This window comes from Aedes aegypti, chromosome 1 (genome assembly GCF_002204515.2).
Source record: "Aedes aegypti strain LVP_AGWG chromosome 1, AaegL5.0 Primary Assembly, whole genome shotgun sequence".
Lineage (NCBI taxonomy): Eukaryota > Metazoa > Arthropoda > Insecta > Diptera > Culicidae > Aedes > Aedes aegypti.
This window is the reverse complement of record NC_035107.1, coordinates 179,616,406-179,634,624: the sequence shown is the minus strand read 5'-3', so window position 1 is coordinate 179,634,624 and position 18,219 is coordinate 179,616,406. Positions and strand designations below refer to the sequence as shown.

Genomic DNA, 18,219 nt, shown 5'->3' with positions numbered 1-18,219 from the left:
GAGAGATAAGTAAGAGATTTTCTCAGGATTCAATTCCTGTAAGCTATATCAATTGCCATAAAGGTGAGATCAACGATGATGAACTGAAGTTTAAGGATGACTTCGCTAGCAAAGAATGGTGAGCTTTTAAGCAGATATAATTTCTGCTCTATAGAAGAAAAAAAAAACAATACTGTGTATTGCTCAAATGTTCGATTCACTATTTAGTATTCGTCCGAAAGTTCTAGGAATCGAGACCATTCAACGTCTGATTTGACCACTCCGTTAACTCAGATGCAGATGGATCCCTGCAAACTTGCCCAGCCACAATAGTGAACTTTCTAGTCAGGAAGTTATTGAGACGAGATGCATAATGACAAAGGCGAGCTTGAAGCCGAATCTTTTGCAAAGATCAATTGATTGTTAGAAATTGAAAGTGTTGGACAACAAAACACGCCATAGCAATTTCTGATCTCATCCGATTCCTGTTACTCCTCCAGCGATATAAAATCCAACCAGAGTCCAAAGAATACCTCAGATAATGCCCCCGAATTCTAATGAAATGATCACTAGGAAAGTCGTAATACATGCTGAGTTGATATCATTTCACTTGCTAGCTCCCCTGTCGAACACATAAAGTTGCTCAAAACCATTCAGCCATGATCCTAGGAGGACTGGTCACGATCGATCGTTCTCAGCCATTTAACCATTAATTATTGCCAACGGTGATTAATTGTGTTTTATTGTTTTTCTCTCGCTCTAGCAGCGGTGTGACTGAGCTAGCAGTACCTAATGGCGGGCGGCGTTGTTGCTCAATCCAAAGTGAGCAGTCGATAGCACTCTTTCGGAATCGCTTAATTAAGTAATCATCCTTCTTGGCCGACCTCCCCGACTCTCCGGCTCCTCCATCATCAGGCATCTAATAGGCAAATGGAACACCATTCAACTGACAGATAAAACTATTTGTACTCAGTTGTAACCGTGTCGTTGGTTGGAGAAAGAAAGATCTCCCCATGCCTTTATATGCAAACGGGTATTGAACGGCGCACTTGTGAGTTGTTTGCAATGGGCTCTTGTACAGCTGCACGGCTGAGGTGCTCCCCAACATTACTCAATTAAAATTAATTACATTCATATCGCTCTTCGGCCTTTTTTTTCTCTCGCATTTGCGACAACGTCCAGTAACGGAACCAAGAAATGCAAATCGACGGGCTGCGACGGGAAACTGCGTTTGATCGGAACACGAAACGAATCCAAGTATCGCGTGGTAGGGTTCCAGCAGCCCAAAAATGGTCCGAATCACGTCCAATACAAAGAGAAATGTGTTAGTATTTTATTGCAGCTAAACATGCATTGGCGATGATTAGCGAATAGAGAGGAACGTCACCGCGTCGCATATCGTAATGCTGTGGCATTACAAAATTCCATTGACGGCATTTAATTTGTTGCATTTAGATTTTCGCACTTGCTGGATAGGTTGCTAGCTAGAAGAACCTGCCTCTGGATAGGAGCTGCCGATGCTGCAACCACAATGGAATGACTTCGTAGCGCAGACCCCGAGCGGCAGTATCCGGTTTTGTTGGGTGCATTTCCGACACTAACTCAAATAGTGTGTTAATTGAATGCAAATATTACAGTGTTGAAGTCAGTGTCTTTGTGACAATGGGTAGAAATTTCGAAGGGACCAAAAATTGGTTTATGAAACCACCGTATAACCAGTGGGGACTGACATAACCGGTTCTTATTTTCCAGTCAGGAGTTAGAGGACAATTCTTGCGATGAGATTAATATTATAAGTATAAAAAGTTCATAATAATTTTCAAATAACATACCAAAGAGTGCAACTAGTTGTCTGCAAGCTGAAATTAAAAGAAACAACATTCGCATTAACAACGAAATCGCATCAACAGAAATAAGTTACGTCATTAAATTGGGTAAAGGCTGTCCCTCTGCTCAAACTTCAACCCTGACGGAGCCATCGCAGAGTGCATTTGCAACTGCCCCATGAAGTATGGTGACTGTGGGGAGCCATTCGGTACGCGCAAGGTGTGAATGCAGCAAATAAAGGCTAGGCCCACCTCCTCTTGGTACAACAGAAACCTGAACCAACCAACACCCGCACCATCTCGTTTGGCCCCAAACAGCAACCGCAACAGTACCAACAACAGATGGTGTGGTCAACGCGCAGCCATTACCACTTTACCCCTCCCTTACGGCTGGACGTCACGTCACATCCACAGCAGCGGCGGCGTTGATGGCGGGCGTACCGCAGCAAATCGGTTGTCTGCACTGCAGTTGCGTTCGGTTTCGGTGGCTCTCCTATTTAGCTCGATAATTTTCACTTTTGCACTTTTGTTTGCAGCAGCGGCGCGGCAGTAACAGCATAACCTGGAACAGGTTTTGGCGAAAAAAAAAACGATGACAGTGACGACAACGAGTGCCAACACCGTCGCCGTCGTCGTCGTCGTCGCATCGTGATGTTCATAGAGAGTGCAATGCATGTAAATATGTGCCATGCAGAACTGCGGTGTGCTTTGGGGTTAGCATTGGGCGAACTTGGACAAGGTTGATCGAGGTTTTGGCTCTTCTGTACAACTAGAGTGATAGATGAGCAAGATAATAGCACGCATTCTAACAAACGTGTTGTATTTTTAGTCATACGTGGGAAAAGATGCGACACTTTAAATAAAGAATAAAGTCAAGATTTCGGGAGGAAAGTGTATTTCCATAAGTAAACAAAAATACGAATTCAGTACTGTACCATTTAATTCCACTAGAGTTTCTATCCTTTGACAGATAAACGTATTTCGACTTCAACTGTAAGGCCGTCTTCAGTGTCGTGTACTAGACTCGACTTCATGTTATGAAGTTCATGTTATGAATATACACCATGACCAAATGTCATGAACTCATGAATACTTCGCCGTAACGTCAGCTGTGCGTTACGTTTTCAATTTTTAGTGAAGGGAAATTTAAATCAGGAAGAAATTCATTGATTTTAGTAATCAATGAAAATTGGTAATTTCGTTCCAGGCAATGGACATGCCCTATATCAACTGCAGCGATTCGCAGTAGACAGGATGTCCCGGGCCTGATCTATCTGACAAGCCAATCGAGCCCTCTGTCACCATAGAAGATGGTGTCTCCATCATGTCGATAGCCTGTTACGGTCATAAAATCATGATTCAAGATTCTGCAATCATGAACTCATTTCATGAAAACTAACATTATTCTTAAATTTGGATTCTAGTTTATATTTGTTGAATCCATACATAAAATTCTATGATGTCATGACTTTTTATTAATGAATCCGGCCACGATTTTTCCGTGTATTAATTGACACATTCGCTATCTAAAGGCATTTTATTAGTAATCGGCGGTATAAAATAATGATACATTACGACAATTAAGTGAATTTCTATGGGCCAGGGTGCTCATGCTCTCATGCAATTTTTAAGGGCCAAAACACAATAATACCAAAAAATCACGATTCAACGACCAGTTTTCATGTACCGTAATCCGGGGTATCATTGATCAGCGGGGTAACATTGATCGGAATGACTCACCTCATCAAAAGTTCGTATTATCATTTATTGATGAAACATTTTCAAATCATGAATGGTGCTTCTCTTTCTTATATTCATAAGCTTACTAAAAATGACTTACTAAAAATGACATCGCCGAAAACGATTCCGTTGTCAAAACTCTTATAAGTATGCTCAATTAGGCAACATTACTGAATTACTGTTAGGAATGTAAAATTCCCTTAGGAAATTGCCTACCTTTAGGCGTATTCCGTGGTTCGAGGTGTTTTTAATTTTAAAATAACTCAAAAAGTAAATGACTTGTAAGCGCTTGGTCTTCATTTTCGGCTTCAGGGGCCATGATTTAAGTAAGTAACGACATTTTCTTTATTACCGAATGTTGTTTATAAAGGTGATCAATGTTACCCCATATCAACTAAATAAAAAAATCGCCTAAAACATTTTTTTCAACATGCTTAAATCTTTCAATAAACAAAATACAGTATATAGTCTCGAGCTATGGGTGGCAGTACTTGTTTTAAAAATATAAAACCTGCAACATTTGCATTTTTAAACGAAATATTGAAGAAACATTTAGAAAAATGATCAATGTTACCCCGGATTACGGTAATAGATTAGTTAACAAATCGTTTGCTCTGATTTATCGAATCCATTTCCGCGATCGCCCAATATTGTGCCGTGTGCATCAACAGAAGCAGCAGAAAGCGACAACAAAGAAGCGTTTTGCCGAAGCTGCTTGCGGCTGTATGTGCGCGCTCTTTACGGGTACTGCACAACGTGTAAATTGCAGTTTAATAAATTAATTTTATAGCCTTTTCAATTGACTATCGCATGCAATGTTCGGGCGAGATAGGCGCGAGGGGGCGCAGAGAGTTGAAGAGCTTTGCACGCTAGTAATTTGTTAGAGGCGAGGACCTATAGCATGATTTGGTCGAATTTACATACCTAGGCGGTCGCTGCTGGTACGGTTCACTCATTAAACTGTGATTTGCATGTTTTGAGCGATGAACTGGATGTGCTGAAGGGTGGAATCATTCCAGAGGCCTTGACGTGGGATCAAAGGGCGAGACTGCTTTCGAAAAGTTCTAAGGCGTTCCACCATATTGAGATCGAAAACCCCAAAATATTGAAAAGCAGCAACAACAACACTGCGCAAACTTTAACATTGATGTGAAGAGTTCGAAATTTCAATAGCACCAATTGTTCAGACGGACAATCGAAATCGTTTCAATCCAATTAAGGGAACTATTACAGAATCATGAGGAGAGCCGTATCAGCCGAGCAACGATTTTCAACATATCCTATCAATTTGTTTGCTTCGCGGATGGTATATTCATTGTCGGTCGAACATCTGAACAGATAGCAGACCAGGTTTACCCAAATAACCAAATAGCAATATAATTCACCCTGCTTGCCAATATACTGCTATTATACAGCTGACATGCCCTAAATTAGCCGTGTAATAGCCCTATAAGGCCAAAAAGGCGAATTAGCGAGCTAGTGGTTACTTGGGTAAAGGTAGAGGCGTAGGGCAGTGTAGGATTCCCCAGGATGTCTGCACATCGGGCCTTCGTACTGTACCATTCTTACCCGAATATGTTTGTACTACTCGCCCCCTTTGCCAACGTTTCCTAACATTCCCGGCAACTACTAGCAATCATCCTCTCGTATCGGCCAGACGTCTTTGAATCACTTTGTTCTCCGGGTTAGGGTAGGAAGGTATTCTTCCAGTGTGTTTTGAATCATACTCCAGCTATTACGGATTGCAGCTTTTTCGTCTACAGGTGGTTGTACACCAAAGATTCGTATGCAGCGGTCTCCAGCGTGATGAAGGACAGTGGTCTGGAATTGATCATAGATTCCACCTTAACGAGTACCGTAGCGAACGCTTCTTCATCTAACAGGCAAACGATCGGAAGGGCTCCTAAAGCGGTTTTGAACGAGTGCACCATGTGCGGTGCCGATGGAGGGTTGAGCTGCCTCTGTATCTTGACGTCAGTGAACGTGCTGCTGATTTTTCCAATGATCGTCCGTATTTATGAGGCCAACTCTCCGCTCGCAACAACGAAATTTGTACCATTGTTCGAGAAGAATTCACGTGGAGCACCTTTGCGTCCGATGAATCGCCGAATCGATTTCTTGCAGGAGTCCGTCGATAGTTTGGCTGCAGTTTCTACATGTACTGCTCTGATTGTCAAGCAGGTAAATAAGACAACCGACCGCTTCAATGTACATGTTCCTGTTGGTGATCGTACTTTGTAACGTCCGAAATAGTGGATTCCGACCATAGTAATGTGACGACAAAACGGCACTAATTTGGCTTTTGGGAGCGGTCCTATTTTTGGTATTACTGGAACATGCACTGTTTCGTCACAAGGCGAACCTGAACTCTTAATCTTGGTATGTGATAACGCAGCCTGAATTGGTTTACCATCGTTTTATCGTTTGCATGCTGGAACTTCAGGTGATACCATGTTAGTAGTGGAATAGTCACACGATTTCATCTAGGTTAAATCATTGGATTCCTAGCATCGAAGTCCACGAAGCCAGCTTCCTGTATACGCCCGTCAACTCAGCAATCACCTCGTGCGGAATACCGTATTGCGTTAGCTCTTGTCTTCCGAAGAATGCCACACACTGCCCATTCAATCCTGGCCTTCGTGATAATCGGTTAACGTTCAACGCTCCGTCATCATAATCATTGGCATCATCGAAACTTCAAAAGCAGTTTTTCTGTTCAAAACTGAAAATTATTCGATGAAAATGTGTTCACTGTGTTTCTGTTGGGGAATAGAATACATTGAACACATTTCCCTGTATATTTTCTTGATTATGAATGAAAAAACTGCTTTTGAAAATTCCGAAATCAATGACGGATCCTGTCCCCTTAATTCAACTTTTCTTCACGCAACTTGAGTGTAGCGAGAAGATGAACATTGCTTTATCCAGTTAGGATTCCTGGTACAGTACACCTGAAGCTTTTTGAGATGCTTGTATCGATTAGCAAGCTCAGCGTAGTCTGTGGTCTGCTGTGGTAAGCCGAGATTGTCAGTTGTGTAGACCTCGGACAACTTGTACCGCTTGTTAACCCCAGCCTCGGAAATTTGTGAAAACGTGACGACCTTTGTTCCAGCGATCGTTTTGGTAATACCTACAGACCACTCGAAGTTCCAAGTCTCAACTTCTCCGCTGGCACCAAGAGCTTCAGCGATCGATCGCTCAACGAGTGTTACTGACGATTCGTCGTCTAGAAATGCGAAGGTGTTGAACTGTCCCTCTGCCCCGAACAAGGTCACTGGCAGGATGTGGAAGAGCGTGGATGACGGCAGTTGACGATGAACTGAAACCACCGCACTAGTAGTCTTGGAAGTCACTGGAGGTTCGAAGAGAAGCAAACGATCATGTCGCTTTGGGCAGTCGTTGATTCCGCATACTCCTCTCCTTTACATGGCCATCGAACATGTGACGTGAGACAACGAGCGCACAGTTTGTTTGCCTTCACTGCCTTCCATCTGCCGTCTAGATCCAGCCCTTTGAACGACGATCAGTTTTCGAGTTGGTGAGTCTCGACGTTCAGCTGTCCACTGTTGATACCGGTTCCAGCTTTTTGTGTCTCTTCTCGGCGATTTGCTTTCGGCTGCTCTGATATTCGTTCTTCTTTGCCAGCTTTTCGTGGGATGCTTGCAAGCTGCGTAACGCCACTAGCCGCCGACAACGCGTTCGCCATGTAGTTGCTGAATACGTTCAGATCCACCATTGGATCATGCTCTTAATGAAGCACCCTGCTGGATCTTACCGTCGCTGGTAGCTTGTCCACCAGCCCCTGCAAAAGGATCGGATTTGCTAGATGTTTCTCTAGCCCAACCGCTTTTCACGTATCAGCTGCAGCTCGTTATCATGTCGCCACTGCAAATTGTGCTATTCGCCACAAGCACCGTTCAGCTTTCTGTAGCTCATCCATGTCGATGAACCACACAACGTACGCTACGCTCCGCAGCAACAACTCCCACCAAGAGAATCGTTCTAGCTCAACTGCTGGTACTTCTTCTCCGGCGATCTGATCGATTGGCCACTATTTATTGGCAGCTACCAGTATTCAACACAGATTTGTGGGTACACCCATTCAGAGAACCTTCTACGTTTGCAGAGAAGCCTGAAAGGTGGGGCGAAGTTTCCCAAATGGTATCCCAAATGTTGCCATAAAACCGGCAGTGAATGAGGATCCGGGCATGTTCAGAACTATGATCAAGGCATCTTCCCGGATGTATGGAAGCGACAGCAATTGGTGCTACTATCAAAGGCGGAGAAACCCCAGGTGACCCGTCGGCGTATAGACCTACCTGTCTACTAGATACGTCAACAGTCTAGTAACGTATACGGAATGTTAGGACGGCCTGTCAAACAGCCAGTTTGGATTTAGGTTGTCACTCTGGATGTGAAGAATGCGTTCAACAGCGCAAGCTGGGAAGCAGTAGCCCACGCTCTTCATCGCCGCAAGGTACCGGTGCAGTTGTGTAAGCTTCTAGCTATTTTGATGGTAGGATTCTACTGTATGACACAGAGAAGGGGCAGAAAAGCGGTAGTAGGAGGAGGACGATCTGTGGACTTCAAAATGCATGGAGCCGACTTCTACGTAAGAAGAGGCCTTATCCTGATCGATAATGTTTTCCTTGAAAAAGTTATTTCTAAGCAGCAAGTTTTTTATATGAATTGTTACTCGAACCTTCTCGTCATTTTTTTGCGCTACAGTCACATGATTCAAACCTTACTTAGGGAGCACTTCGAGTAACCACCATAAATTGTGTTACCCTCGCTCTACATTACTTCACTTGCATCAATCTCTGTACGCTCAATTATTTGTAGATAACTTCTTAAAACTGTAAGACATGCCAACTGCTGTCAATCTCCGACAAACTTTCCCAGCAGAACTATCTCTTCCCAATCACAAGCCATTTTTTAACGATTTTCATCTTCATGTTCCAAATTCAAATGTTCTCCCAAATCAGGCAAAAAAAATCAGTCCAATTAAACATCCCGACAGATTCCAATCTGCTACACACAGCCAACGCACGAAACGAGACCGAAAAACCAAAGAAAAATATGTCACTCGGGACTTAATCTGGCAAGCGAATCTACTACCGAATTTTCGTCGCATAAATGAACCAAAAAAAAAGAAAGAAAAAATCGTGAAACGCATCCCAGTAGCAGTCGAACAAATTTAGCTTCAAGCCTCGCAACAACCTTGGTTAACAGCTGTATTGCAACGCAACAGCCAAACGAAAACCAGTGCGAGAGATGACCGAAAAGAAAATCGGTCCAACTAAAGTGGCTACTTAAAAATTATAATAACAAATAAATTAACAACAGTATTATTCCATGTTTTCTTTTATTATAAACAAGTATCAAATTAATGTAATAATAATTTCAAATCACTTCCACCGGTCAGCGGTTCGTTGCCGATTGGGTAGACGATGGTGGCGGTGGTGGAAGTAGACGGGAACGAGCCATGCAGTCTCTGCCGCTGGGATTCGTCGTAGGCCGATAATGGCACCCCGACACGCAATCCAGAGTCTCCAATCCGGCAGCCGGTGAAGGTAGAGGGCGTGCTTCCACCGAACTGGTCGTGTGCGTGTAGTTTTGTTGGTTTACAGCGCAAGATTGTTTGCTTCTTGGCTGTTGTTGCTGCTTTTTATTGTTTATTGTAATTAGTTTGTGAATTAATGCCAACTTGTGGATGTACTCTTGCAATGGGTGATTTAATTTAATTTGCTGGGTTCAGGGAGTTTTATGAAATAAGGGGTAATTTGCTACTGACTGACTAAACTATAGTGTAGAAAGACTGTTCGGGAAACAAGGCATTCTTTACGTCTAGATGCATGACTGAAACGTTTAAGTTTCACAGAAAATGGATAAATGAATTTCTATTATTATAATTACTAGCTTTTCTCCATTTATAATGAAATTATATTACAAAACCGCATTTTCTAATTCCTTTTTTGCATTGAAGAGCCAAGATGTTACAAAATTCTGCCGCCAATTTCATTCATATCATAGAAACATATAAAATGTCCCGTAACGCGGGTAGATCACCTTTTCGTGGTGCGTTACGAGGTAAGATCTACCAATTTGAACCCTAGTCTCATCTTGTTTGTCGGGCTAGGGTAATATGTTCTGGTAATTCAAGGATTCGCGGTACAAAGTCCTTGTTACTGGCAACAGTTTCTGAAAATTAATCTATTTTACCTAGCAGATGGTTAAAGACTCGGAGTTGGTCAGTCCCGAGACTACACTTGAAGCCAGGATAACAATCATGAGTATTAACTCAACAAGGACTGTAAGTACTGGTAATTCAAGGACTCACGTGAATTCTGATTACTACACAAATTTTCTAGCTTGATTTGGTTTTGCTGCTAGCATAAAGCCCCTTTTTTCTAGTATTTTTCTGGGACTAAACTAAAAGCGAAACAAGGATGGGACTAGAGTTCCGTTGCATGGTCAAATATCAGTAGTATCGATTTGGTTTCTCAGAAATTTAATCGATTATGTTTGCTAAGGGGCGCGCCTTCGCTGAGATGTAAATTTCTCTGAAGGGTGTAAATAGCGGGATCTTTTCATCATAGTCGATTTGTATCAATATCTGAGGAATCAAAGCAAGAACTGTACAGAAATCGATGCTTCATTACCTATCAATGGAAATGGAGTAATGCGACATGCACTATACACTAAGGATACGGGTAATGCCACAATAGATCTAAATACTGGTCGCAGTGGCGCATCCGAACAGAGAAAAAAAAAAAAAAAAACATATAAAATGGCTTTACCGTTTTCCTCTTACCTCACAGAAATCTAATTATCAACCCTTTCGAACCATAACCATTACCAGGAAGGGTGTTTGATGAGGATATAAACTTAATTACAGAATCCTAATAAGGATTGTCGCGTCCACCATTTTCCACATTACTCAACAAAAGGGAAAACAAAACCGAAGAAAACACCAACATGCAGATGTTCCGCATCCCTACAGAAACAAACAAAAAAAAGAACATCAAAAACTATACGAGTTGATTGTCACCTTTGATAAGTTCTCTTTGCTTATTTATGAGCACGGAATCCCTTTGATGCTCTTCGGAAGTTCGACCGAATGCGACCCGAACGGCTGGCGTCAGGGAAAGGGTTATTTTTTACGATAACCTCACCCGAATTGGAAGGAAAAAATATGTGCCACAAACTATTTTTGGGACCTAATGGGATAGAGAGCGGAATGCATCCACCTAGTTTGGAAGTGGGCCTGACTTATATAGTTAATTAAACTCACAGTTGGTGAATTACTCCGCTTGATTAATATGAAGGGTGACTGAGATAATGTGAAACTCTGCCTTTTTGCAACTGTGAAGTGTCGTAATTCAGTTTAGCTAAGACAAAGAAGTCGAGAAATGATTGCAGTAGCAAAAGCAAATGGTGACATCCTTGCCGATCTTCGAGCGGATTGGCACCCTCGAAACCTTCTATTGGTCATCGAGGAGCACAATAGAAGCAGGACCCGTTTACCCTGGTCATCGAGGCGACCATCGGAGAAATTCCCGCCAATCAAGGAGTTGTTCGGTCTCATTGCTGCCCCTGGTCATAGACCAGCCGAGGAATCCCCGCCGATCAACGTGACGATTGGTACCGAAGGTGTGGAATCTCTGCACAACAGACCGCCAGAGATTCATACCGATCAGCGAGAGTCGAGGCGCACAGTAGTGAGATGCATCTACCGGTCTGTGAGGCGATCGGTAACAGCGAAGGCTTCTGCTAATCAACTAGGGTATCAGTAGAAGACCTCATTTCCCTGGATAACTAGGCGTGCAGTAGATACGGCATCTGTTGAAGAGGTGCCGTAGTCAACAAGGTGACCATTCGAGAAGGTCCAACTAGTCAGTGAGCCGACTGACAGTGAGGAATCCCAGTTGATCTACCCCATGAGCAGTGACACCCCGCATGGATGAGATTCAGAAACATACCCATCTACGTGACCAAGTCACCCGCAAGGTCACGTACATTATCCGTAACTTGGAGGAGGCGAAGGATGATCTATCCAAGACAAGATCATCCCTGCTACGAGCGTACGATAAGAGGCTGGGTATGTACTATCGAGAGTACATCATCCGTCCAGCAGGAAGCAACCGGACTGCACTGGAATCCCTTGTAATTCGCCAGTGAAATCGCGAGACAGATTACAGTCAGAGTCTGCTCAGAGAGAGCTCTCTGATTCGTACATCACTGTGAAACCCAGGATCCAGTCGAAGCCGTCCACCGTGAGCACGCTCGTTGAATCGTCGTTACCGGACGGAGTCTGCTCAAATAGAATGCTTCAACCCGTCTTGCGCAAATGTGCCGAGTAAAGCAGTGACACCTGCTCGAGCAGTCAATTCCCAGGCATTTTGAATTCCAAGGCATTTCGGTTTCATCGTCTGGTAGAGCCCACCAAGGAAAAGGTATCCGAATCTTGCTGTGCCGACTCACGGTCAGGTTGCGATTGGACTGACATCCAACTGCAGAACGCTCAAGAGGAGCAAGTACTCTCTGATTCGCCCAGAGTGGAGTCACCGAAACGTACTAGGACGTCCGACGTGCCAGCAATCAGGGAACACCAGCGAAGTGACTGCCCGGAACACCGTTAGGAGTCGGCTCAGGAGGAGCCGTTCAATCAGCCAGCTGTGAAACCATCAATCCGTCGCATGTGCTGAACACGTTGATTCCGCTACTAAAAAGCAGTCCACACATTCTAGTGGAGAGCAGTCACACCATTTAAAACCCATTTTGAATGATCTGTTTGGACCGTCCTATGTTTATATGTCATTTCACACAGAGACTACCGCAGACATCCCATTGATTGAGCACAGTCAGTGACCTAAGGAGGACGAGGAGTCAGAGTCCGTTCAGAAGGAACACTCTGATCAGTCCTGTGCGACCCAGATTCTTCACGAGGTGTCATCTACTGCACAACCGGATTTCGACCGTGAAGAGTGTAACCTGGCATCCTGTGGAAATCGGCATGGCACTGTGGCTAACCAAGTGGAGCCCATATTTGAAGCGCATACTGGTTTGTTGAACTGGCTCATGCTGGTTAATCAACAAGAGGAATGTCTCAACCTGCGTCTCTCTGAACCGGTCCAGCAGTGGAGCAACCTGTTGTTTGGACTGAGTCTGCTGAACAACTATACGACTTCTTCCAAGCAAAATGAGTCCAACTGCCGAAAAGGACACCAACTCAGGAAGCCTGGCATCGAGTAGCAATGGCTTGCAACTCACAGCTCTCGATCAGCGTTAATGTGCGCTCACCAAGGAAGGGACGACCGGAGACACTAACGGACACATAGCAACGTGTCATTCAGCGTCGATTGCCAAGAATCCAGCTACATTCCATCGAGCAGAGGACGTCCTACAGCGTGCATACGATGTGTTATGCTGCGCAGCCGGAGATTGAGCCGTTTCGATTCTTGCATCAGCTCGAAAATGGACAGACCTGGTGTGTAGTTCAGCGAATCCACATGGAGAACTCCCACTGGTCGATGGGGAATCGTCCATCGTCGGAACCAACCCTGTAGCGCTTTATGTCCTTCAACCGACGAAGGAAGAAAGACTCTGCTACGACCAATCGGAACCCAGAGAAAACAACTGACATCAGTATGTCAGTGCTTCGTACGAGTTCTTGTCAGCCCGGAGGGAGTATGCTCACGCCCAAATCGACCGCTTCGGTAGATTATCTATCAAATAAGCACAGTGACCAGACATAGCAGATTTTCCTAGAGCACGATTCACCCATTTACCACCTACCGATGAATGTTCTATCCTGAATCATGACCAATAACTCGGCAATCAAGAGTAGTGGTAGTCGAAATACGCGTATCCGTCAAAGATAAGCACTTAGGGCGGAATTGAAAGATACAAGGTACTCCAATCTACTTTTTTGTTTCTCCAATCTACTTTTTTGTTTCTCCAATCCTTGAATGTTTTATAAGAGCAACAGGAAACCCGTTAACTCCAAGGTCAATATCCGATAGGGCTGCGAAGTGTTTGCAATTCAGCAGGATGCTTCCGAAATACTGAATAGCTCAACAGCAACCCTCAGACCGATCTGGATGTCGGCAAAAATATTCAGTGTATTTCGATTTCATCTTAGGTTCAACTTGGACGCTCCTGTTCAACAGTTCGCAAAGCTTGAGTTTCACGGTTCAGCCAACGGTCGCTAATCTAGTAATGTCAGGCCAGCTGTAGGGAACAACCAGTACTTAAGAAAGTATATGAGATCAACAACGATCCCAGTGATTGAGCGAGGGGAAAGAGCAAGAATTTATATAGTATTCTTCTCGACGACTGCAGACCGGTTATACCACAGCGTCTACGGTATCATGTGGGATGGCATAAATGGCACCTCACGTTTATTATACGTGGCAATAATGATTGAGGTTTGGAAAACTTTTTCTTGTCTATTGATTAGAACAGAATGCAACTACGAAGTATGATGAAAAGCACGGGTCTACCATTCTTTAACACTTCAGTCGTCGCGCTGTTGTATTTTGTACAACACAGGTGAAAAAAACGTCGTTTTTCGTACACAGCTGCAGCGTGGTAGTTCTGACGGTGACAAACCGCGCGACGACTGGAAGGTTAACCTCTTTTTAATCGTTCCTTAAATGGAGAAATATCTACAAAGTCGTAGAAAACCACTAAAATGATTCCAGAAAACTATGGCTATACTGGAAAGTGGATTGCAAATAATCAAGCTTGAAAACCAATTACTCACTAACTTTAGCCATGATTGGTGTACTCACTTCTATTTCTCATCTAATCAGTACAAAATATAATGAGTTTCCGTTTTGTATCGCTGTTGACCTTCTTCCAAGCAAGCCAACCTCGTCAGAAGAAATTACGTTGAAAATTATTGCCCAGCATCCGCACAACCAGGATACGGACATTTGATCCGTTCCCATAAAAGGGTATCGCTCACTAGTACCTACCCTAGCATGATCCCGGTTAATATGTGTGGCGTGTCACCACTACCAGCATACCAAACACCCCACCAGCATAGCATTCTTCCCTATGGACAACCTCACCCATAGAGAGGGAGGGGAGTCAGCGCCGGCGCAGATATTCCACCACAGCGAGAACGAGATGCAAGGATACCTCCGAGTGGTGACGAGTGAAACCTTCGGAGTTCGAAATCGTTCGCTAATTAAATGGTGTGTGACCCTCTTTTTCAATTAGAATCAAATTAAAATGAGCTGCATTCATCGGGCTTTGTGCGGGATGCGGCAGTGTTGGTGAGTCACACGTTAAATACCAAATCGGTAGGTAGGTAGATAGGTAGTCGACACTGCGAGAAACATCAAAGCGATTTTGTAGCAGCAGCTTCAGCAGAAGCATCGCAGTTTGAGGTTAAGGGCAACTGTAGCCTGTTGCTCCGACTGAAGAGCTACTGTGAACGACGAGTTGCCTGCGATGCCCATCGATATGTCGTGGCAAACTAAAGAAACATATTGGGGGATTGACGAGCGGGTTGGGAGACAGAAAACATGCCACGGTTTAGAGGGGCTAAAATTTCACATATTTGGCAGCAGACAAAAGCGCTCATGCCGCTAATGCTGCTGGTACATGTAGATTCAGTAAAGTGAGGCATTTTGAACAAGGCGATTGGTTGAATCTTCTGTGGGAAATCGAACAAATTATTTCAATTTTAATTTAATGAGAAATTTATTCTTCCTTCGAGTAAGTCCTTTACCAACGGAATTACCCAAGGCATACGAACATTTGGTTGAATTTTCCCATTTGTATATTAAAGTTTTGCGAGAAAGTTAGCATACAACATACAGGTATACCCTAGGCGATAAGTAATAAAAATGAATATGAAGCAGAGTAACGAGAAAACAAAGAGCAAAAACTAGGGTAATGCGTATCAAAAATGCTTAAATATTAAAAGTGCTAATTTTCTTGATCCAAATCGTAATAGAAATCATACTCCCTTGTATCTGTTATTTTCTACACTCCATGCACCATTTCCATTAAATTCGGCAACCCATGTGTCACCCATCACGCCGCCGGGCCGCTGCTACTCTGCTGTGAGAAGAAACCGATCCGATCGTGTGATGACTATTTTCGACGGAAACCAGCAGCAACAACATCAAACAGCCAAAAACCGGGGAATTTGCTATCGGAATTCCTCCGGTGTCGATCGAATCTGTTCGAAAAACACAAAAATCCGCACAATCGCCAGCCGAAAACAGCCGCAACCAAACGCCAAAGCCTTAGGCTAAACGGTTGTATGGTGGCATTATCTCGTGTGTAGGACTATTTGTCAAAAGATTTGCCTTTTGTTGTTCACGCGCGACTTCGGTGATCGTCTCGCACTTGAGACCGGCGAAAGAGGAACGCGATGGTGCGAAATTTATAACATAATCACAACCGGGCATGCTGCTCTCGTCTGCTGGGTACTTTGGAAGAAACTACCATGAGATAAAATCATCACGGTCGATACCTTTGTATGTAAAATAACAAACGGCTAAAAAGATAAAAACGCAGTTCATAAATAATGATCATGTGTGTGGCTTATCGGGGAGAAATACACATGATATGGACAAACCATCCATGATTGTGTAATGATTCCCCAATAATATAAGCCATCGATCGATAGAACCTGCTTGATCGCCAAACAGTATTAGGGCGCTTGAGACCTCCTTCCTTTTGGCTGTCTTGGTAGTGTCATTCGCAAAACACACCCAAGCCGTTCCCATAGGGGACGTTAGCCACAAGGAAGTGACGTTTCAAGTAATACTGTTTCATATGGTATGCCCTCTTCAACATCTAATCCAATTTCTCTCGCCGTTCCCTTACGGTTCCTATCCATCTAGTATTCAATGCTTTCTTCTCCATGCTCCCTCTTACTTTGAGCAAAATAGACCGATATGCCGATAAACAATTTCAAAATACTACCATGAGATAGTTATTTATTTGATTGCACTTAATGAATTGGTTAAAGTGGAAAATGCCTGGGGTGGATGATTTGAATTCTACGATTTGGATGAGGTTTTTGCGAATGAAGATGATTGTTGGCTTATGAGGCTGACAAAAAAACATGTTTTTTTCCATCAGGAGTCGCTACAAAAGTCTCCACAATAAACTGCACAGAAGTGTATACAGGAAACTCTACATGGATCTGCATTAAGGTCTCCAAAGAAGGTATACAGTGGTCTTCACTGCGATAACGGGGGTGGTCCAAGTGATCTTCACAGAGATTTTCATACAACAGAAATATTGTAAGACAACCAAACAGGAGTCTTCACAAAGTTCTTCACTGAAGCCGTTAGAAAAGTCTCCACAGAAGACGATTCAACAAAATTTCGACATAGAAGTCTCTTCAGATGTCTTCACAGAAGTCTCTACAAAAGCCTCCACGGAAATCTCAATAAAAGTCTCCTAAACAGTTTTCAAAGAAGTCTCCACGGAGATGCGTCACAGAAGTTTCCGCAGAATTATGCATATAAAACAGCACGGAGGTCCCTAAAGAAATATTCACTAAATTTCCCACAGCAGTAAAAACACGGACAAACAGACGTAACTTTCAGAACAAATTTCTTTAAAATCCATCGCCCAGCTTACACCATCATCACCTGGTAAACATGTTGCACGGAATACTGTTTTGTGCAACAACCCTGTAGATGGCGGTAGCGTGAAACGTCAAACACGAAGAAAAACGATGGGTGCGCCACTGGTAGTGAGATTTATAACATAGTCAATGTGAAGAGATCGGCAAATGAGTGGTCGCTGGAAATTTCGTTGGTGTTACGTCTGTTTATATGTGGTAAAAGTTTGCAGAATGTTCGAAAAGGCATATTAAATTCATATTTTGTGAGTATATATAAAACGGAGCCTAAGTTCTAACTGTGATCGATTAAGAAATAAGCGTAGATAATACAAACTCATAGGATTGGATGGGTTTTCCGTGAACGACTATTAGGAAGATTGTTGCAGTGTTGCTAATTATGCTAATCAACCCTTAACACTTCAGTCGTCGCGCTGTTGTATTTTATACAACAAACGTGAAAAAACCTCGCTTATCGTACACAGCATCAGCGTGGTGGTTCAAACGGTGACAAACCGCGTGGTTTTTCAACGGCATTGAACTCTCGGTCAGAGTAGGATAGATCCGCCGCCGGGGATTATCCGAGTAGAGTCGAAAAGTTCGAGAGCTAAATGGCCCACGGTCGGTGTTGGGAGAAATTTCTGGTTCCAAGATGGGTTATTGAATGGCGAAATTTGAACAAAGTTAGTTATGCTAACAGGATCGCTGAATGGCAAATGTCTTAATATGGGTCGCTTAATGGCGGAAAACGAGAGCATTTCCCGCTACTTACAGGAGCCAAAGGGCTCAGCATGGCAATGATAGAATACGTCGAAATCTAAAAAAGCGGTGAAAACAGCACATAACTGCTCTCCTACGAAGTTATACTGCAAGGTGGTACCGGAGGGGAAGTCAGAGAATTCCACGCAGCTCCAACCAAATCTGTATTCTGGCATGTGCATGAACAATACACACAACAGGCCAGTCTTGAGAAGATTTTTGAACTCCTAGATGCATGCAAAAAAAAAATCTCCACGTGGGTCTCCATAATATTCTTCACACGAGTCTCTTCATCGAGGATAGGAATTTCCGAAG

At 43.5% G+C, this 18,219-nt stretch overlaps 1 protein-coding gene across 2 annotated transcripts in view; it reads right to left on the bottom strand.

Moving 5' to 3' along the window:
- The window catches only part of LOC5568153 (muscle segmentation homeobox), a 70,270-nt gene that overhangs the window by 17,966 nt on the left and 34,085 nt on the right, over nucleotides 1–18,219 (bottom strand). The window contains exon 2 of one of the 2 annotated variants that reach the window (XM_021854436.1): nucleotides 1,812–1,838. The exons of the other annotated variant lie outside the window; for it this stretch is intronic. Within the exon in view, the coding sequence (XP_021710128.1) occupies nucleotides 1,812–1,838 (27 nt within the window). The remainder of the gene's footprint in view (nucleotides 1–1,811; nucleotides 1,839–18,219) is intronic. 2 annotated transcript variants of the gene reach the window in all.